This window comes from Hippocampus zosterae, chromosome 8 (assembly GCF_025434085.1).
Source record: "Hippocampus zosterae strain Florida chromosome 8, ASM2543408v3, whole genome shotgun sequence".
NCBI classification, from domain to species: domain Eukaryota; kingdom Metazoa; phylum Chordata; class Actinopteri; order Syngnathiformes; family Syngnathidae; genus Hippocampus; species Hippocampus zosterae.
In genome coordinates this window covers 21,730,449-21,751,098 of record NC_067458.1, presented here as the reverse complement: position 1 = coordinate 21,751,098, position 20,650 = coordinate 21,730,449, and the positions used below count along the sequence as shown (strand labels likewise).

The 20,650-nt window shown below is 43.3% G+C and overlaps 2 protein-coding genes across 7 annotated transcripts; one reads left to right on the top strand and one right to left on the bottom strand.

Annotated features, from left to right (window-relative positions):
* The first annotated feature begins 611 nt into the window (after positions 1-611).
* Positions 612-8,542, top strand: il12rb2 (interleukin 12 receptor, beta 2a). Its single transcript, XM_052073030.1, has 15 exons — positions 612-783; positions 1,259-1,519; positions 1,595-1,721; positions 1,800-1,993; positions 2,076-2,218; positions 2,516-2,660; positions 3,500-3,573; positions 4,727-4,931; positions 5,190-5,363; positions 5,562-5,663; positions 5,794-5,940; positions 6,008-6,139; positions 6,924-7,026; positions 7,121-7,208; positions 7,704-8,542. The coding sequence occupies exons 1-15, from the start codon at positions 711-713 to the stop codon at positions 8,154-8,156; spliced, it is 2,421 nt and encodes an 806-aa protein (XP_051928990.1). The 5' UTR covers positions 612-710; the 3' UTR covers positions 8,157-8,542.
* A 207-nt stretch (positions 8,543-8,749) lies between these two features.
* On the bottom strand, positions 8,750-19,751 carry LOC127605486 (cyclic nucleotide-gated channel cone photoreceptor subunit alpha-like). Of its 6 annotated transcripts, none has more exons than XM_052073033.1 (9): positions 19,298-19,751; positions 14,648-14,772; positions 13,046-13,139; positions 12,757-12,933; positions 12,621-12,680; positions 11,953-12,102; positions 11,739-11,840; positions 11,556-11,662; positions 8,750-10,525 (listed from the first exon to the last, which is right to left on the bottom strand). In XM_052073033.1, exons 2-9 carry the CDS (start codon positions 14,658-14,660, stop codon positions 9,129-9,131), a joined length of 2,100 nt encoding a protein of 699 aa, XP_051928993.1. In that variant the 5' UTR covers positions 14,661-14,772; positions 19,298-19,751; the 3' UTR covers positions 8,750-9,128. The 6 variants fall into 6 exon arrangements, with proteins under 6 accessions (XP_051928993.1, XP_051928994.1, XP_051928991.1 ...); XM_052073034.1 differs by having other exon boundaries at positions 12,757-12,888; XM_052073031.1 differs by having other exon boundaries at positions 13,046-13,117.
* Between the last annotated feature and the right edge of the window lie 899 nt (positions 19,752-20,650).

Sequence of the window (20,650 nt, the reverse complement as noted above, 5' to 3'; positions counted from 1 at the left end):
TTCGATTCCAGCTCCGGCCTCCCTGTGTGGAGTTTGCATGTTCTCCCCGGGCCTGCGTGGGTTTTCTCCGGGTGCTCCGGTTTCCTCCCACATTCCAAAAACATGCGTGGCAGGCTGATTGAACACTCTAAAAATTGTCCCTAGGTGTGAGTGTGAACGTGGATGGTTGTTCCTCTCTCTGTGCCCTGTGATCGCCTGGCAATCGATTCAGGGTGTCCCCCGCCTACTGCCTGAAGACAGCTGGGATAGGCTCCAGCACCCCCCGCGACCCTAGTGAGGATCAAGCGGCTCGGAATATGGTGAAACAGTAATGCCAAGAAGACTCGATCAGATAGCGCACAAAGGGTTGGAGGAGGGTTGTGTATTGTCGTGGTGCGACACGTCACCGCACTGAACTTCCTCCATTCAAGCGCAACTTTTGACTCATATGCTAACAAAGAAAAAAACAAAAAAAACAAAGGATGACGCTTGTCACGTTCGCCGTGCCGACCACGTGGAAGATGATAAAGATCAAGTGAGATAAAGACGACGCACATCATGGAGGATCCATCGTCCTGACTTTTGGGTAAGTAGATTTTGCGTCAGTGTTTATGAACACCGACACGGTCGACGCGACTCACATTTCAACAGTTTTGTGTCTCCTCCGAAGGGTGCCGATGGTCTTTGTTGTGAACATGTGAGGCACGCACACAAAAAGTTACTGATGACCGATGGCGACGATTCCCACGGCGCGGTTCCTGGTCTGCGCTGCCTTGCTGATGCGGCTGGCGCAACTCGCCGCAGGTAAGCCACACGGTTTCCTGAGTTTATTTTTAAAATATCTGTCAGAAGTAGAACCCAAACCATCTTTATGAAGCAATCCGAGAGAGAGCACGCTTTTTGATTTTAGTTAACGAAGGAGAGAACAAGGAAGGAAGGCCACATGGGTGCTATTTAGGGGACGAAAGAAAGTAGGAACAAAGCGGCTCATTTTTCGATTCTCTAAAACGGTTCTCCTGCCTTGTGCTAAGTGACTGCGGAGGGCTGCCCCCCCCTGATCTTTACGATGTAGCATCGCACTCCTCGCTGGATCAAAATTGAGAATCAAAAGAAGCTTTTTGGATTACAGTCAAGAATGATCAAGTTGCGTTGATCCAAACTTTGAATCCAAAGCACCTGCCTCGAAACCCCCCCTCGCTCATCAAACAAAGTATGGCTCTTGCCCCCAATTAGTTCTGGCCTTGTCAGAGGTCATTTTTCTTCTCTTCTTCCTTCTGAGGTGAGACCTCAGCTTGCGTGATCTGGTCCAGCGCCGGGGCGGTGGTCCGCCGAGGTTCCAGGTTGGACGTGTACTGCGCCTTTCACCGCGAGTGCGACCGCGCCATGTTCAGCGAGCACCCGCCGGCCCTGCAGCGCCACACGGTGGTCAACTCCACCACCACTTACATCCGCGTGGAGAACATCACCAAGCAACGGACCTTCAGCTGCCTGTGCCACGGCATGGACCTGGACCCTTGCGGATTTGACATCTGGGCCGGTTGTGAGTGCCGAGCGCCCGCTCAAAAAATGAATTTTGTCAAGCGGACGAGTCCGTTGGATGTTTTCGCGTTTGCAGACCCGCCGGAGAGGCCGCGGGACATCCGGTGCAAGCACGAGGTGCTGACCAACCAGACCGGTGAGGTGATTTGTTCCTGGGATAGAGGCCGCAAAACACACCTGAGAGACACTTCAGAGTTAGTCTGGTTAGTTTGCGCACGTGTGTGGGTGACTTTTAAGAAATCTGCTTCCCACGACTAAAAATTGTCGCAAATGTGTCGCAGGGTGTCGACGAGCGTATCGGGAGATCCCACGGAGTTGTGGCCACCAATCAAAATCTTAATCGGAGCATCCGATCCCCCATCGGCCAGATTTTCTGTTCGCCAAGGAGTCCAATTCATCTCAGTCCGGATCAGCACCCACAATGCACTGGGGTCGGCCGTGTCGCTTCCCGCCAACTACACCCTCAGCAACATCGGTATCTTGTTCTGTTCTTCTCTTTGGGTGACCGTTCGTGGTGCGTTTTTTGAAAGTTGAAATTGCGATGATGATGTGAACAGCGATTCCCGCGGCTCCGGTTCTCGCTGTGCCTCGGTGCTCCTCCAGGGGATGCGCCCTCGGGGTTCAGTCGCCCCAAAAAACGCAATACCTGGAGATTCAGTACGCTACGGAAGCAGGGATGTGGACCACCTATCCAAATTTGGTAAGAATAATACAAAAGTTTTTCCCCGCAATAACATTTACGTACAGATCCCGAGAGCGTCTGTCCGACAAAATGAAGATTTTTACAATTCTGTTTTGCTAAGTGGTAGAACGCGACCAAAAAAGTCAACATTTTGTAATCGATGCGTTCCAGACTTCAGTCCGTAAAATTGACCGCAAAGAATTCCCAACCCAAGGATTTGCATGTTTTCTTAAAAAGTCTGTGGAATGTAGCGTTGGGAATACATTCAAATCCCCACCGACCAAATGCTAACACGCTAATCGTTTGCGCCACCAGAGCGTGCCCGTGGATTCGGATCGTTTGCTGTCCATCAGGTCTCTGGAGCCCTACCGGTTGTACCGTTTCAGAGCTCGAGCCAAATTCAGCTCGGGACTGTGGAGCAACTGGAGCAACGTCGCCTCCAGTTGGACTCAGGAGGAAGGCAAGCATTTTGAAATAATCGTACATTACATTGGACACAATTTGACATTATTTATGTTTGTCAACGTCCCGCTGATGTTTTGGAATGACAGTTTTGTGAGTAGAGTACATCATGTTCTGGAAGCCTTTATGCATATCGGGGAAGTACGTGTGTAAAAAGTGATGGTGTGAAGATACAATATTTGTTTCGGCGGTTTCTTCAGAGCGCAACAAGGGTGGCGCGATGCATTTGTTTAAGCTAATCGACTGTACAAGGTGCTAGATCGCTAACCTGCTAATGGGGCTTGAGGTATCTCCCATAATCACAAAATTCTACCGCTAAATTTGGTTTTGCTTACGTGTAATTTGGTAGGCTTGAATATCATAAGTAGACGCACCAAAAAAAAAAAATAATAATAATCATGCCCACTAACCAGTTTGTCTGCCATCTTGGTTTGAAGTTTGGTGACTTGCCAGAAAATAGTCACCTCCCAACTCAACATTTTGAAAACGTAGCCTTAATGCCAGCTTTTTACATTTTTTTTTTAACATTACATTTTGCGCTGTAAAGCGGATCAGAAAATGGATGGCTGGATGGATCAAATTTTGTTGCAAGTTTTGACCGTGAGTCAGGCTCATAAAAAAAACCTCAAAAGACGAATTGACACAAAATGCTTCAGACTCCCCAAATTTGAAAAACGCTGCCCTTGATAACAGTTTCAGTTAGCATCGCAAAATTTGGTCGACATCGTCCTCGTGTTGACCCACAAAATTTAGTCTGCCGCTTTGGTTTGAAGTGGCCCGCTCCCTCACTTCAGACAAAAAAAAAAAGTCCACATTGTGTGTTTTTTGGTCTGGCAGCACCTGCCAAAGAGCTGGATGTGTGGTACACTCAACCTCCCTTCGACTTCAAGTCCATCAGACTCTTTTGGAAGGTAAATACGAAAAGAAGAGCGCGTGCGTTTGTGTGCGAGTTTGTCTCCATGTCTTCTGAGCGTCACTTTCTGTTCCACTTTGACAGTAAAAGGTCAATTTTTGACCACGGCGTGTGAACTTTTAACCACACGCTCTTGTTCACACACACACACGCCTCTGTACACACACGGAGGTATTGTCATATTTTAAAACCGAGTGAAGGAGAGCTGATAGTTTCGCTTTACTAGAAACGAGGAGCTGAAGAGAAATGATTGAGTAAAAAAACCCCGATGACTTGTCAAATACTGTACACGTACTGAGAAAACGTTTTAAGAATCAAGAGACAAATTAACAGGCTGAATATCTTCTTTTTTTTTTGCATTTTGAGAAAAACAATCGCAACGGAATTCTGCTCCTATTCATTCATCCTTGACTGATGCATTTTAACTTCTAAATGTTGGTTTCAAAGGTTTCACACCTTTTTTTTGCAAGAATTGCACATCGAATTTCCAAATGAGTGCGGACATTTGACCAAAATGTTCTGTACCTTTCATGTGTGAGAATTGCACATTTTCCATGCTATCATTTGAAAATTCTTCTCATATTCGTCATTTCAATCAATTTAAACCCTTTTTCTTCAATAGGATCAATATTTTTAAAAATCCAACTTTTATTCCACCCCCCCCCCCAACGAAAAAACATTCAAATGATTATATCATTTTAAGTTTCACTTCATTACTTTTTTTTCAACCAATTCAACATTCTAATCTGAAGACTTTCCAAAAGAATCTTACATTTGGAGGAACTCCACATCCAATTCCCCGTAATATGAAGACATTAAAAAAAATACGTACGTACTTCTAACTCTATAATTTAGCTTTTCTTCTTTCCAAGGCTCACATTTGACATTAGCTGCACGGAATACACTATCTTCACTTCCTAGCATTTGAGTTTAGCGTTAGCACAATGCACAACTAACTCTATAATTTAGCTTTTCTTCTTTCCAAGGCTCACATTTGACATTAGCTGCACGGAATACACTATCTTCACTTCCTAGCATTTGAGTTTAGCGTTAGCACAATGCACTTCCTTCAGTTGTTTTCAGAATTCCACGCCGGGCTACCCTTTTCCACGGTAACGTCATATCGCTCTCTTTCTCTCTTGACTTTCCAGCCGATGACCGCCGCTCACGCCAGGGGTAAGATCCTGGCATACTTGGTGGCGGTACACGGCTCCCAGTCTGTGTCCACGTCCAATCTCAGTGCAAACGCCACCGGCGCTTCCGTTGCGTTTTGCGCCGGGTGTTATGTGACGGTGAGCGCCCTCAATGCCAAAGGGACGTCTCCACCGGCCAAAATCGTCGCCTATCGTACCAAAGGTAAACGATCGCATCCACAGCGGTATTCACAGCGCTTCCTTATTTTTTTTTCCGCCCACGTTTTATGTTCGCGATCTTAAATCCAATTCCTCAAACAATTTAAACCATTCTGACTTTTTACCTTTTTGCTTACAACACTTCCACTTCAGCATGACTGTCGACAGATTTTCACCAACATTTTAAATTGTGAAAAAAAATCCACATTTTCCAAGAGACGATTCCCAAACTCACTTTTTATCCCCGCCCCTTTTTTTTAAGCATCGGCCCATTTGGACGTTACGGTGAAGGCACATGTGCACGGCGTTGCCCTCTTGTGGAGACAAGCGGAAAGGCCGGTGTCCCACGTGGTAGAGTGGTACCCCGAGGGGCTCAAGCTGCAGGAGCTGCACTGGCTCAAACTGTCCGGGGAAGAAAGTCGCGCCGTCATCACGGGTAAATTTCTGGTCTGCTTTTTCAAGTATTATTATATACTGTATATCATTTCATGTGATATGGATCACCCTCTTCATGTGTTGCACATCGTCGTCTTCGTGTTTTTGGTCTGTTTTTGTCAATGTGTTCTAGATAATTTTTTCGGGGTGTTCTGAATCGGCCACTTTTCCACATGCGTTTTTTTTCCCCTGTGCACAGGTTTGAATGCGTCTGAGTGCTACGAAGGAGCCGTTTATGTTCTCTACAGCGACGGCTCTATGACCACCAGCACCTTTAAGCTTCTCAACACCAGCCGATCAGGTGGTAGTATGTGAGCTTTCAGGATCAATACTCCTCTGAGGCCAGTCTCGTGCTTAAAAAAAAAAATGCACGAGAGTGAATTGTTTAAATCAATGTCTCACTCCTTTCATTTCTATTCCCTCTTTTGTAGTACCCAAAGCCGGTCCATCGTTTCAACAGGAAGTGGATGCCAGTCGTGTGACTTTGACGTGGGCGGAGCTTCCCAGGGCTCAGCGTGGCGGGTGCATCACGGAGTACACCATCTATCTGGAAGATGCTAATGGGAGTGTGCAGCAATGTAAGAAAACCCCAAATGAATATCTTGATCAAGTTGATTTTATGTCATTGATATTGTTTATTTGCAGACTCGGTTCAAGCGACCAGGCGGAGATTTGTGTTGGAGGACCTTCCTCCGGGTGCCCACAGCCTGTGGATGACTGCTTGGACTTCTCAGGGAGAAAGTCCAGCTACTCGAAAAGTTAAGATCATAATCCAAGGTGAGCGCATCAGTGCGACTGCATCACTGAAAGGCTGGTCGTCAGAATATTATTGTCATCATTCTTATTGGGGATTGTGTCTTGAAATACGGGTGAATTCAACTCAACTCACAACAAGCCCAAGTTCGGTCGATTAGCAATTCTTGAAAAACGAGACTTTAAGCTGTTTTAATGCCACTTCCAGTTGAGTCTCATTTAAAAAAACAAAGAGAATTTCTCATCGTATGTTGAAAATAACATAATCACTTTTCCTTCCACTGGCTTTGTGCTCACACAAAATGCAATATGACAGGCTAACAATTAGCAACAGATGTTTGAACATCAGCAGCGATGCAACACATGCAGACAGACAATATCACAATATTCATAGGCATGTATTCTTTATACTCTGCAAAGAACGACAAATATTTCCGTAGCTAGCTTAGGAGCTGTAACCACCTCCAGGCAAATGTGACCAAAAAAAAAAAAGTTTGATTACATTTGATTTAATCACTTCATGGATGTCTGTTTTAATCAAGAAAAAAAGTACAGTATTACAAAATGCTATTTTCTTTCCTAGAAAACACAATGCATTTTTTTTTCTTTTTTGGGACCATTATTTTGTGTTGTGACCATGGTCATGGAACAAATTAAACTCATATCTCAAGGCACTGTTTGTTATTAGGTGGTAACAGTGAAACAAAATCAATTAAAAAATCCACATTGCTGTGATGCAGTTTTATGTCAAGGATGTGGTGCCTAACCTCGGCTCTCGCGATTAAAAAGAAATTGTTGTCATTCACAGCTGTAGAAGGGATCCCGGTGTTCCTCCTGGTCTTGTGCCCGCTGTTGTCCGTGGGAGCGTCGCTGTTGCTGTGCCTGTGTCAAATTGCAGCCGTGAAGAAGAGGTCGATAACGTAGTGCATCAGCAAAAAAATTAATAAAATAGGCCCATGATGGATTAGCTTGCCTTGTTGAACCAGAATGCGTCCTCTTTTGCAGGGTATGGCTGCTTTTCCAGTGCTTCATGTTCCAAGTGGTGCCGGATCCGGCAAACAGCAAATGGGCAAAAGAAATCACTCAGGACAAGGTGATTAGAGTATAAGTGGGGTAAAGTAAAAATTCTGGAAAAGCATCCCACACGCTCGAGACTAAATCATAAATCTGTTGTTGTTTGCTAAATAATGATGACACCATTTATTGTTCTCATGATCTTCTTGAGGTTGTTTTTTTTCCCTTTTCTGTTATCCTTGAACTAGACTGTTGGCAAACCACTATTAATGGTTTAAAAAAAGACCTATAGTGCCTTCAGAACAGTTGTAGCTGTAACAAAGTGCTTTACAGAACATTTATCATCTAGCTAGCTACCTATGTAGCTCGCTATTTAGCTAGCTAGCTGTATGTAGCTCTGATCAAACTATCCAACTAGCTCGCCATCTCTCTCACATACTGCCGACAACTCTCTCTCTTTAGCTCGCTATCGAGCTCTCTAACTTGCTTCTGAGACATCTACAGATAATGTTTGTTTTATTATTTTCAATTGTTTTTTTGTTTTGTGTGTGTGTGTGTGTGTGTTACGGTACAGGGTAAAATGAAGTTGCCTTCCCGGCAGAGTGAGTCCGTTCTGATCGAGGAGGAGCCTGACATCATCATCATCATCACTGATGAAGAGAAGCTGTCGAATCACAACAAAGAGGGGGCAGCCTCCCCCCCGACCAGCCCTCCTTCCGCATCTCGGCGGCCCCTCACCACGTACATCAAGAGCGTTTCCATTGAGTCAGACGGCCCGGAGCAGACCCGGACCTTGCTCGACTCCAAAATGAAAACTGTAGACTACATCTCAGCCGGATGCCAAGACGGATGCCTGGTCGAGGAGGAGGTAGATGGAGATGATGAGGAGGGGGACGAGTTTGGACACATCCTGATGCCGCTGCCCGCTTGCACCTTGTTCAATGAGCACATGGAGCCTCAGATTATTGGGAAATTGACGCTGGATGCCGTCCGGATCGACTGCAGCAGCCTCTTTGAAAACTCTTGAACACATACACTACTAGGGGTGGAACCCACAAGCCGACGAGTCGTGTCGACATTTAAAACTTCAAGTCCATTACGCACTACTATGTGTTTTTTTTTTTTTTTTTTGCACCTCACCTTCCACTGGGTCCGCCACCAGACTAGAACTCCCCTTTGGAGCAGTGAAAATGTCCAGCAATCTAAGTGACAGTCTTCTTAGGGGAGTCAGAAAATAAGGCAGTTTGTGGATGTGAAACAGTGTTTAACCTCATTAGCGTCAGCTATTTTGATTACTGCGAGCCGTGAAAGACGTCGTCTACGTTTTTGTGCATGACTTTTTGAGACTTGGGTCTGCTACTCAAGACAGACCAAATTTCTTGTTGCTAAATTAAACTGGCTGCGGGAGCTGAATTTTTGTTTCTGTGCATATGGCAAGTCATGACGTTTTGCTCTGCTCCTTCCACGCGCGATGAGGAAAACTCAAATTGCTCATAATCTGATGATGCCCATCCGTCGATTATGCGTTTCAAATTGGGCAGCATTTCAACAACAACCCCCGACAAAATGTGCAAGAAATATATTTTTATTTTATCTACAAAATGACCATGTAGACAAACACAGTGAGACATCTTCATGTAATGTGCATAAATATACAGGTACATTCATATTTACAATATCAAATGTCACTTACTGCAGGGGCATTGCTTCTGTTGTTTTGACTTGATCCTTTGTCCTTTTTTTTCCCCCCCTATCTGGATTTTCAACCAAATGAAAGACATAACCTGATGTAGTACCCAAATTGACCTGTGGGAGGCAGCAATATGCCGGGGGAAATTCCCACTGTGGGGAACACAATTGCAAACCTTTGTGTGGGCGTTGATTACTTTTCACTCTTCGTGACATTTACAAGGATTCTCTGGACATACCTGGCCAGATGTATAAATAGATAAAAACAGTTCGGACATTGGGAAAGTCCCTTCGCTCCTCGTAAAGTCCTTCACTGAACCTTTTTGTCCTTGTCGGCCACCACTTCTGACAGATCCTCGGGTTTGACGGCCTTCACCTGAGCCTCCATTTGGCTGACCCGTTGCTTCATGCGCATCTGGCTGGAAGTGAACTCGGCCATGAGCTTAGCAAACTTGGTCTGCATGACGTCCAGGTTGTCCTGCAGCCTGGTCAGCTTCTCCTCCAGGTCCTTGGGGTCTGCACCAGCATTAGCCACCGCTTCATCGATCAGGTTGTCCTTCATCAATATGGCCTTGCCCTTCTCCTCCAGGGCCTTCTTGGCGTCTGGGTACTCGGTGAGCGCCTCCATCAAGTCATCCTTGGAGAGGGCAAAGAGATCAGAGTAGCCCACGCTTCGGATGTTGGCTGTTCTCCTGTTCCCGGCCTTGCTGCCTTTGATGCCCAGGATGCTGATTTCCCCAAAGTATGCGCCGTCGCTGAGGACCACAAACTGCGTGACGCCATCGTCGGCCACCACCGCTAGCTTGCCTTCCTTGATGATGTACATCTCCCGGCCGATATCGCCCTTCTTGCAGATGTAGTCCCCAGGACTGAAGACTTGAGGCTCCAGCTTGAGCACCAACTCGATAAGGAGTCCCGCCTCGCAGTCCTGGAAGATGCGCACTTTCTTCAGTGTGTCCAGGTGGACGTTGATGGCGATTTCAGCCTTGAGTTTGTCCGGCAGGTTCTTCAGAACCTCTTTCTCATCGCAAGTCTTTTTCTCCGTCCACAGGTAGTCGAACCACTTGATCACCCTGGCCTCGAGGTCTTTGGTGACCTTGCGGAACTGCATGTACTGTTTGATGGAGTCAATCTTGGCCTGAAACTCGGCGCGGGAGGCGTTCATGTTGGAGATCATGGCGCCAACGTTTCCGACGATACTGGCGAAGATCAGCACACCGGTGAGGAAATCGGCGATGACAAAGAGGTACTCCACGTCTCTCACCGGCGCAGGAGTCTCGCCGATGGTGGTGAGGGTCAGTGTGGACCAGTAGAGGGAATAGATGTATTTTCTGGCCAGGCGGCCATGCTCCGGGTGGCTGATGTTGGGGTACACCCAAGTGTCCGAACCGAAACCAATGGTCTTGGAGATAGCAAAAAACATACAGGCGTTCCAGTGGATGATGACCAGGATGTAGAGTACGAGATTGCTAATGCGAAACATGTTGGGGAAGCTGGTCCTGGTCTCAGTCCTTTCGAAGAACTCGAACAGCCTGGAGATCTTGCAGAGGCGGTTGAAGCGGAACTCTGGGTTATTGTATCCATATTTCAAGAAGAGCAGATCGGTGGGGATCATGGAAATAATGTCGTACTTGAACTGTGATGTGGTCCTGTATTTAGCTCTCAGCTTTGTGGCGTCCTTCACCAGCAGGCCTTGTTCCAGGTAGCCTGAGGAACAGACACAAGAATATAATCTATCTGCACATTTGCCGGCTATTAATCTGCAGTGATGCTTTGATTTACAGATTTAACGTGAACTGCGTTGACGCACTGCCAGAAACACTCAAGTTGCGTTCGGTGTGACAGCAGCATAACACCTGAGACGCACTGCCCACACTACTTTCCCTTTTGAGTCGCCGACATCACCGCACATTGGTTTATCTGAATGTGCAAAGCCGCAAGAGCTGAGTGAATGTACACTTGGGACTACCAGGCAAGTTCTGTCTGAAAGGCGTAGACCAGGCAAACTACGGCCAGCGGGCCGGATCCGGCCCATTGGTCTTTTTAATCCGGCCCGCCGGAGATTGGTGCACAATTAAGGTTTGATTGCACTCATTTTGTTTGGACTTGTAATGACAAGTATTTCAACACCAGGTGGCGCAGTTACTTCAAGTTTCAGAGCACAGGGAGGAGGGGAGGGGAAGACGAAGTCAGAGGGAGAGAGTAATGACCATGGAAGGGAAAGTGATATGTATGTGATTAAACAAAGCGGGTAACAAAGTACGAAACATTCAGGAGATGCCTGGAGTCGAAAAGACTCAAATCTACAAGACTTTGAAAAACAAGGAAGCGATTCTTACTCAGTCCGATTCTGGCAATTTCCATGCTCAGAGTGAATTGCTTGTGGCTCGAGTAAATTAACATTTCCTAGAATGGTTTGATTGTTATCATGTTAAAAACTTTCCACAAACTGGACCGCAAATAAGAGATCAGTCAAATGTGTAGAGCGTGAACAACAGGGGCCTCAGTACACATCTTTGAGGAGAACCAGTGCTGAGTGTGATGGTGGAGGAGAATGTTACATTATTGCTCTTCTTTATTTTCTATTTCTATTTCTAACTTTTGGCCCGGCCCTCCACAGTATTTTCTGATTCTCATTTGGCCCCCCCGGCAAAATAATTGCCCACCCCTGGCATAGACGAATAAGGATCAATGGTTCCAAGGGGCTGCGGCGTGGACACCTGGCCAAGAAACTGACCTGTCCTTGACCTGACAAACGTGTCTGTGTAGTAGATGAAGTCTGAGGTGTAGTCCAAGAAGATCCAAAGTTTTGTGAAGCGGTCCTGGAGTTCATTGAAACAGGCCCTGGTAAAATAGTTGAAAAGATTGTAAGACTTTTCAGTTTCACTTTGGATAGTAAACCAAGAGAGGAAAAGAATACCTGGTCACAATCATGATCAGGTTGTAAAACACCGGGGCAGCGATGACCGTCAGCCACCTGTAGTATACGTCTGCAGCTGGGTTCATGATCCAGATCTCCTTCCTGGATTTAAAAATGTAAAAAAGCTTTTGTCGAGGCCTTATCGAAGAATGCAGGAATCAGATGTTTCTGGAATTAAATCATCCTGAAGTGAAGTCTATCGGAGAGTACTTACGGGGGCTCCTCTTTCTTTTTGTCATCTTTCTTATCATCTTTTTTGTCATCCTTCTTTTCATCCTTTTTCTCATCTTTCTTCTCCTTTTTGTCATTGTTTTTTTCATCCTTTGGGTCTTTTTTAATCTCCTCTTTTTTGTCTTCCTTTTTGCTAAGGGAAACAATCTTGGATTTTTAATTCTCTTCATCACAAAAGGGGATTCTATGTCTATGAGGGACAACCAAAGGGATACCAGATTACACCAAGAGGAGAGGATCTGGTGGAGGTCTGGAACTATCTTGGGAGGTTGTTCTTTTTTTGTTTTAATCTCCTCTTTCTTTACTTCGTTTTGCCGAGGGTCATAAACTCTTGCTGTAAATTGGGGCAAAAGGCGTAAAGTACTGTAGGTCTATGAAGGACTACTGGAGGAATTTTGGAGAACACCAAGACGGAAGGGTCTGGTGCAGGTTTGGAACTATCTTGGTAGTGTTGGTGCAAATCACAGCCTTACGGCAGATCCCTTGCAAGTTTACACGAAGCCCCTGTCGTACAGAGATTCTTGTTGAAACTGTAGTTTTGGTCGTGTAACGCAACAAACGACCAAGACAAGGAAAAGAGGATTAAACTGGGAAGGGAAAGGATGCTAGGCCAGAGTACCACCCAGTTTTCTACCAAGTATACACACTTACTCATCTGTGTTGTTGCAGTTATTCATGTTGTAAGTAGCTAGCGGCCACTTACTGCCAAGACTTTCGAAACAAAGAACGGAGTCAGGTCGCTTATTTCACGGTCGACATTATTCCGATTATCACTACTTCTACTCACTTCTTCCTGCGTGTTGTGCCGTTGTGGTCCAAGGACTGTCTGTCGCTCTTGCAGCCCGACATTTCTTTGAGCTCGGGGCCTCTGAAGCGCTCCAGGAAAGAGTCGCGCCTCGCTGGTACTTCAGGGTTTATCCTGTTAAAGGCCCAGTTGCGCAGCGTGTAGAAGAAGTAAGAGAGCCTAGACATGATCAGAGAGAGCGGAAACAACAACGACGTGACACTCATCTAGGCTACTGAGAAAAGGGGGGTGGTCAGAATCACAAGGCAGAGTCGCTCATGTCAGTGTTTACCTGGCCATTGCTCCTGGACCAGTGAACGGCGTTCTGTTGGACTTTGAAGACAGCGCCCTCTCGGAATTGTGACTGGAAGACATCGTCCGCAGAACTTGAGCCAAAAAGTACCAATATCATATGTCACGATCAAAAAGATTTTTTTCATTCTCACAGATCATAGCTGTGTCCCTCAGGCGAGGTAGTCTGCAGATGGCAACTTTCTGAGAATCCTTTAGGGAGCCATCGAAGGAACCTCTAACTTTGCTGAAACCACCAGCGATTGAAAATGGTGTCTCATGGGGACTGTCAATTTGTGTGCATCACTTTTCTTACCTTTACGTTGTGATGCCAATGATACATGTTAGCATTTCTATTTTTTTAAAGTGACACCACTGGGGTGACAGATGTCTGGAGAACCCAGGTAATGTACTCTACAGATCCAAATTTCGTAGGAACCTTTGTAAAGTCATGTCAAATGGGATTGTCTATTTCCTGATTCTGTCACATTCTTCTTAAATCTGCACTGGGATGCAATGTGTCAGCATGGCTAACACATACAATATACTCTACAGATCAGCACCTCCGAAGTTCAAATGGGACTGTCTACTCCAGGCATGTCCAAAGTCCGGCCCGGCGGCCAAATCCGGCCCGCGGTCGAATTTCATCCGGCCCTCGGCCCGTCATAAAATCAGTGCCGTCTGGCCCGCAGTTTGGGCGCAATGGAACACGTGTTGCATTGACTGAGGTCTCGTAGACTGGTGAGTGATGTTTCATAGAGTACTGCTTCCCTCTAGTGGCTAAATGAGTAATAGCATTCACTAAATGAGTAATAGCATTTAGACACTAGAGGGCATCACTCGCGAGTTAACAAGACATCACTACGTGTTTATATTGACTGATATGTCATATTTCAAATGATCCTTGCAGTTGTGGATATGTGTATTGCTTGTTCATTTCCCTGTTGTTCGAGTCAAAGGTTTTGTGACTATTGAAAAGTCATGGTGATACATTTTATGTTTCAAATCAATCAATTTGCACTCAGGAGACTTCTGTTTAAGAAAAAGTCAAGTGAATAAGCAGTTGCATGTGATATACCTGTTTCAAATGAACCAAAAGAAATTCTTAAGATTGTTGAAATTAAAATAAAAATGGAAATGTGAAACAGACTGGCTTACTAAAATTTGTTGAACAATATTGTTGTTCAATGTAAAGAATGTCAGCCAAGGTCGGCCCCCCGACATTTTACCACATAAAATCTGCCCCCCTTGGCAAAAAGTTTGGACACCCCTGGTCTACTCGGTCGATCCCCTGGCTTCTTCCCGGCCTTACCTTTATGTAATGATGCTAGGTGGCTAACATTAGCATTCCAACGATATTTAAGGCATTCAAGGTCAACACGGGTAACAAACATTTGAAGGTCTGGATTTGAAACCCAAAACCTTATTTGTGTGCCTGCTTAAAAACCTTCAATATAGGGGTGCACAAATATTAATGGAATATACAAAAGGCCGCAAAAGCTTGAAGTAAGCATGTTATGTATCTTCCCCATAACTGGAAATAAGACCACATTTGATCCCCTCAATGGAGACAAGGCTCAGAATCTTCAAGCTTCAAGCATACCTGCTGTCTCCATTTTCGACGACAGACAGCTCCTCGTCCGATGTGCGACTGGACAAGCGGCATCTGGTTAAGTAGGAGATTTCGCTGTTGATCTTCGCCATGGTGTAGTGTTAGGCCCTGCTGGCCTGAGAAGAAACAATAACAACAAAGGAAAGGTTGCTACAAAGTTGTCTGGTTTTTTTAGGAAAAGACTCAGTGGACTGGATTTCTTGAGGTACAAAGTCGATTCAGATATCTGAGCACGAAATGACCGTTTCAACCCAAAATGGCCAACTTCCTGTTCAATTTCATGCTTCTTTAGACTTTTTCACGTGTCCTGTTATGACAGACGTGTCCAACCCGTTTTATGTTGCTCGGTGGATTTTTTAAGCGCTACGGTAACTTCCAGAGAATTGTATTCTCGGGGTTGTTCATTTCTCGGCTTTAATCGTTCTCATTTCCAAAATATATGGACCCGACATTGACACGTTTTCACTGTGTGGCGGAGTGTATATAGACAGCCACTAAAAATACACCCTCCTTATATCCTTACCACTAAACAGGATGAGCGTGTTCTCTGTGTGTGTGAACGGTCAGCCCTGCTTTTAAAATAAGTGCTACTTACGGGTTTGCTCTGGCCCTGCTGGCAGCATGGGTGTGTGAATATATAGCGCGGGTAAGTCTATTAGCCAGACTTGTTTGGGAACGCATAGTTAAGGGCTGCTTTGTTCACGTCTGACAAGGTGCAGTCTGGACCATTTTTTTTTTATAGATCTTCGTTAGCTACCAATTGTGAGAATTGATTGTTGATAACAAAAGTTGCAATTGAGTCAACGGTAGGACTGTAATACATGATGTCATAATAACTCACAATTAACATAGTTGTCAGATGAATAGCAAGATACAGTCAATCATCATCATTTGAAATTATCATCAAACTTTTAAAGTATGAGCCCTGGAATTGGCCCAAAATGTTGGCTTCAAACCGAAAGGACAAACTTTGTCTTCAATTTCAAGGATGGGTTCGTGAGTGGCGACACAGTGGTCGACTGGTTAGCACGTTCGCCTCACGGTGCAGGGTTCAATTCAAGGTCCGGCCTTCCTGTGTGGCGTTTGAATGTTGTCTGCGTGGGTTTTATTTTTAGATTTTTCTGCTGTGTCTGTAACACCATAAGATGTCACCCAAAAAACAACCTGCTCCTACAGTACAGTGGTGCCTTGGGAAACAAGTTTAATTTGTTCCCTGAGCGTGGCAATGCCATGAATAAATTCGAGTCACTGTTGGTCACTATCAGCCAAACTGCTCATGTTGCGAAATGAGTTCACTGCCACCATACAGCGCTTCCATCTCGGAAAATCTCACGTCACTTGTATCTCAAGGCACCATTGTACCGCCCGCACTCTCTCCTATTATTTCCTGAAATGTGTCTGTGATGTCGTAATTTGAATAATCTAATTTACAGAATAACCACCGCCACCCTCCCCTACAGTTTGTCTGCCTATGACCTGGAAGCTAGGCTGGCTGAAGATCTTCTCTTTTCTGACGACCAGATCACATGGCAGCGCTATCATGTTCAAACTGAAAGGTAAGCAGAACTGCAATGTAAAACCAACTGGGCACAGGAGACATGAAAGTGTGGCTGACATTTAGTAGATGCCAACACACACACACAGTTGAACGCTTTGGTGAAGAAACATTGCCTCCAGCAGGGAAATTATGATCAAATTTTATGGGATTTAATTCATCAGAGGTGTCGTCATTTGCAATCTGGAAGCAGAGGTGCGTACACGTCCTGCTCTGGAGGAGTCTCTGAAGTCTTTGCTGCCATTAAGCAGTCAGCATTGGTCCGTTTAATTTTTTTCGCCGACATCTTTGCAATCGTTTAAACTCCTTCGCGAACGTCTGTGGTTGTAACACGTGTCGGCACGTGCGGATTAGCGCTAATGCCAGGGAGTTAAGCAACACAGCACAAGCCCCACCCCTCCTGGCCCCACTACATTAAACGACACTGACAGTAGTTTACCTTTCGCCAGTGAAGTTAAAGGTAAACTTGGATAGCATTACATCATCGGCCACATCAACAAAAGCTCATTGAAATGTGACGAGAAGATAATTACGTTTTGACTCCTTACCTGGATTTTTCATGTCAACATATGGGAATCTGGTTGCTTTAAAAAATTAAAGATTTGTTTCATGTTTATTTCATGTTATGTCCAGCGGATATAAAAAGTCGAAGCACAACTGCCAAATTGGAAGGAATTTTGAGCAGTTCAAAACAGCATTGATTGTTGTCATTTTGTAACCCTTATTTATCCAAAACCAAGTTTAGTTAGAAAGATATGATGACTATAATATCTTTAACTAAAAGGGAGGAGCTTCATCTTGTCAGAGGTCAGCTTTGTCTAAATGCAAAATATTGCTTCAATGCCATCTAGTGACATTTGGTGCCAAGTAACTATGTTGAACTGAGGGGGAGGCGCTCCCTTTCGTCAGGCCATAGCCTTGTCCAATTGAAAAAGTGCTTTGCTGCTATCTTGTGGCACCTCTAGGCTATTACAGCCATTTTGCGTTGGTAGAAATTACTCGCTTGGTTTACCTTAAGTGGCCCATTTTGAAAGGTTTCCCTCGTTTAGTACCTTTCATGCAAAGACTTTCATGCTTTCAAATCATGTTCCTGTGGCTTTGCTAACACTGAAAAATATATATATATTTTTTTGCTTGTGTTTTAGGACATCTGGAATGGGTTAACAGGATAAACAATTAATCGGCAGCTTCATTTTTAAAAACTATTTAATGAATAAAATAACTTTGTTGTTTTGTCCCCTAAATGCTGAAAACAATAAAAATATGACTAACAGGCAGGACATATGACCGTTTTTACAATACTGTCCTTTCGTATTTAACGTCACAACAGTAAAATCTGCCTATTTTTGCCAATTTTATGTTTGAACGTCATTGTTTTTGTCTTACATTGTAATGTGTGTGAAAGTATTCCGAAAAATTGCAATAAATTTGCGTTAAAAAAAAGAAATCCCAATTCTAAAAGAGCTCCTGTCAGCGGATTTTCTTTGTGTTGCAATGGAGGGGATAAGAGTAAAAAGTTGACGGAAAAAAAGTTCCTTGAGTTCAGTGCGGATCCCTGACAAAATGGATTTAAGTACCAACCACTGAATGAAATTTAGCGCCACAACTTACAGGTGCAGAATTACTATTAGTGTTATGGTTGACAGAATGATCTGCTAATATAATAATGCTCTTATTTGGTTTGTGGGAGATTAGCAGCACTGTAGTGTAAAGACCCGCTAAGAGGCTTGAGGCTTGAGGCTTTCTATTTATCAGGGCAACCTCGACCCGGGCAGGAATAACGGAAGCTATGTAAGCTATCGTCAAGATGATGGTTTTGCCATGTTTTAAAAGGTTTTGTCAGAACATTTTGCTGTAGAATTTCTGATGTATATTTGCGGGATGATATATGAGCAATTGTTGTTGTCTTTTTTTTCTATTTATTTATTGTACTCATTAAAATTCTATTCACAATGTAAAACGTATTAGAATATGAAATACGATAAATAGTGTGTATTAGAAAAGTATTGGTGCATGTTATTTCAAGGGTAGCTTTGCTAATACACACTAAACTACTGAAGTAAACAAGATTGTTTTATTTTGTAAAAAAAAAAAAACATAAATAAATTAATAAAAATAGATATTTTTGTATTATTTAGTTTTATAATTGATGTATGATTTTTTTTCATGGATCAATCTTTTAATTTTGTTGTTTTATTTACACACTGAACAATAATAATCCAGACTAAAAATAATTATCAAAAACTCATGATATTTCAGGTATTTTCTTTTTTGGTACAATTTTTTTCAAAATTATTTTTATGTACGGATGTCCGCCGTATATAGAAAAATGATTTTTTAATAATTTGTTTACAACGCTAAACTCGGTCATTAAAGTACTTTGTAATTCTTTTAAGAAAAATCACTCTTAAATTGAGACAAGTCAATGTACGTTTGTTCAGAATAATTTTTTAAACATGGATCTTTTTTAATGTATTGATTCAATCCTAGGTTTGCTAATATTTTGTATTAAATTATTCCATGAGTAAACAATGGGTTTTATTTTATTTTTTAAACAAAAAGTAATCATATGTGTTGTAAAGCTATAAAAAAAAAGTATACGTTGTTTACACTGTGTCCGTAGTATTTAAAGAATGCATCGGCTAAGCTTTGAGAAGAAAATCAATACAAAAAATAAATCTTTCTCACATGTGAGAATATTCTATACATCGTTTCTGGAATATTTCATTTTGTTAGATTTGTTTATATGCATTCATATCCAGTATATTGAAAGGGTACCTCTGGTAACATTGTTGCTGATACACAGAGCCAAGTCAGTAAATATATTTTATTTTGTCAAAGAATGGAAAAAAATCTCCTCATTAAATGTGATAATATATAATGTCATTTAAACCTTTCATGATTTAAAATATTTTATTATATATATTATTAATTATTCACTGCTGGCCATTATATATTAAAAGTGCCTTTGCTCATATTGTTTTTGTTTAGACTACCGGTACATCAAATTTTGTGAAAATAAAATAAATATACTGTATATTTTTAAAAGGATTTTTATTTCTTTCTTTCTTTTATATGGCACTTACCTGGTCACACGTTTAAGTCCACCACATAAGAAGAGACTCCTCTGAGACCACCACCGTGCGCATCCATGCTTCCTCAAACCACCGTCGTCACCTCTCGTTCACGGCAAATATTAGACAAACAAATATTTCCCCATGGCTCACGCTTCCAACAACGCACGTCCGCGGTCGTGACGCTCGCGCAGTCTAGATATTGTCACTGCTAGACGAGGGACTGTTTGGATGAGGATAAGGATGAAGAGGAGAGGCGCAGCTGGCAGAACCCAGATCAGGAGAGGGGAGGAGTCCTGCATCAAGGGGGTGAGAGGATTATGACCACTCTGCAAAGAGAAGGAAATAAGTTAAAAAAGAAGCAACAGTACAATTATATATCCCACCATTTCGACAATATTTTTGTGGAGTTGAAAACTGCATTTGGGTCTAACGCTCATCTGTTTTAGGTGTAATGACACTGTTGGCCACTAGATGACAAATCTGAAAGAAAGAAGAACAAAAACAACAATTGTTTCAGCACAAAACTAGATTTTGTTGAAAATGATTTAATGTTATCAATTCTAATACCGCATTTTACATGACAGAAAGTGACAGCAATCTGAAGTAAGAAAAAAAAGAGGATTTGTTTACTGTAAACACAAAGAGATCTTTACATCACAACTTTTCCATTAGTCTTGCTTTCTCTCATTGTTTGTATTTAAATGGGTTTTATAATTTTAAAAGTGTGGTTAAGGACCTGAAAAACTTAAGTGCTCTCGTGCTGTAGAATCATATCGAGGGGATTTCTACATTGGGGGATTTAATTCATTGTGGGTGGTTTAGAACATCAGGCGGATTACTTTATGCATGTTTGAAAATAATTGCTGAAACTGTGCAAAGGCTGAGAACTGTGAAGTACTGAATTGTGGGGAGGTACATCATTGAAACAGTTTTTCCATTTCACTTTGGTTGCAGCTAAAACGGCCTCCGGCTAAGCGCCATGATACTTGAGTACCTTTTGTCTGTGTGAGCGGTTGTGCAGCGCAACTGCAAATGATTGAGTTCCTCCTACAATGCCCGTTTCTATCACGAAAGCGTGCGGTTGCCTTCATTCCAAAAATGCGTTTACCCCGAATGCCACAATTTGCTGAATTGTTATTGTGTTTTTTGTTACTTAAATTCTCAATCAAGGAGCTGACACCACAGATGAGCCTGTGGCCCATTAGCTTACGAGCTAGCTGGTGACTCACCAGCTAGCTCGTAAGCTAACTACGGTGCTAGTCACCAGCTAGCTCGTAAGCTAACTAGCACCTCTTATGTGGGGTGCGGGTCTTTCCACAATGACAATTATAGTCTTATTTTATGAGTTGTGGCTAAAATTCT

Coding starts and splice junctions, on each gene's coding strand:
- il12rb2 (XM_052073030.1), top strand. CDS start 711: ATGGCGACGATTCCCACGGCGCGGTTCCTGGTCTGCGCTGCCTTGCTG. Junction 1,722..1,799: donor GACACTTCAGAGTTAGTCTG/GTTAGTTTGCGC, acceptor AATGTGTCGCAG/GGTGTCGACGAGCGTATCGG. Junction 7,209..7,703: donor AAGAAATCACTCAGGACAAG/GTGATTAGAGTA, acceptor GTTACGGTACAG/GGTAAAATGAAGTTGCCTTC.
- LOC127605486 (XM_052073031.1), bottom strand. CDS start 14,748: ATGGCGAAGATCAACAGCGAAATCTCCTACTTAACCAGATGCCGCTTG. Junction 13,118..14,647: donor GTCGAAAATGGAGACAGCAG/GTATGCTTGAAG, acceptor GATGTCTTCCAG/TCACAATTCCGAGAGGGCGC. Junction 10,526..11,555: donor GTTTGTCAGGTCAAGGACAG/GTCAGTTTCTTG, acceptor TCTGTTCCTCAG/GCTACCTGGAACAAGGCCTG.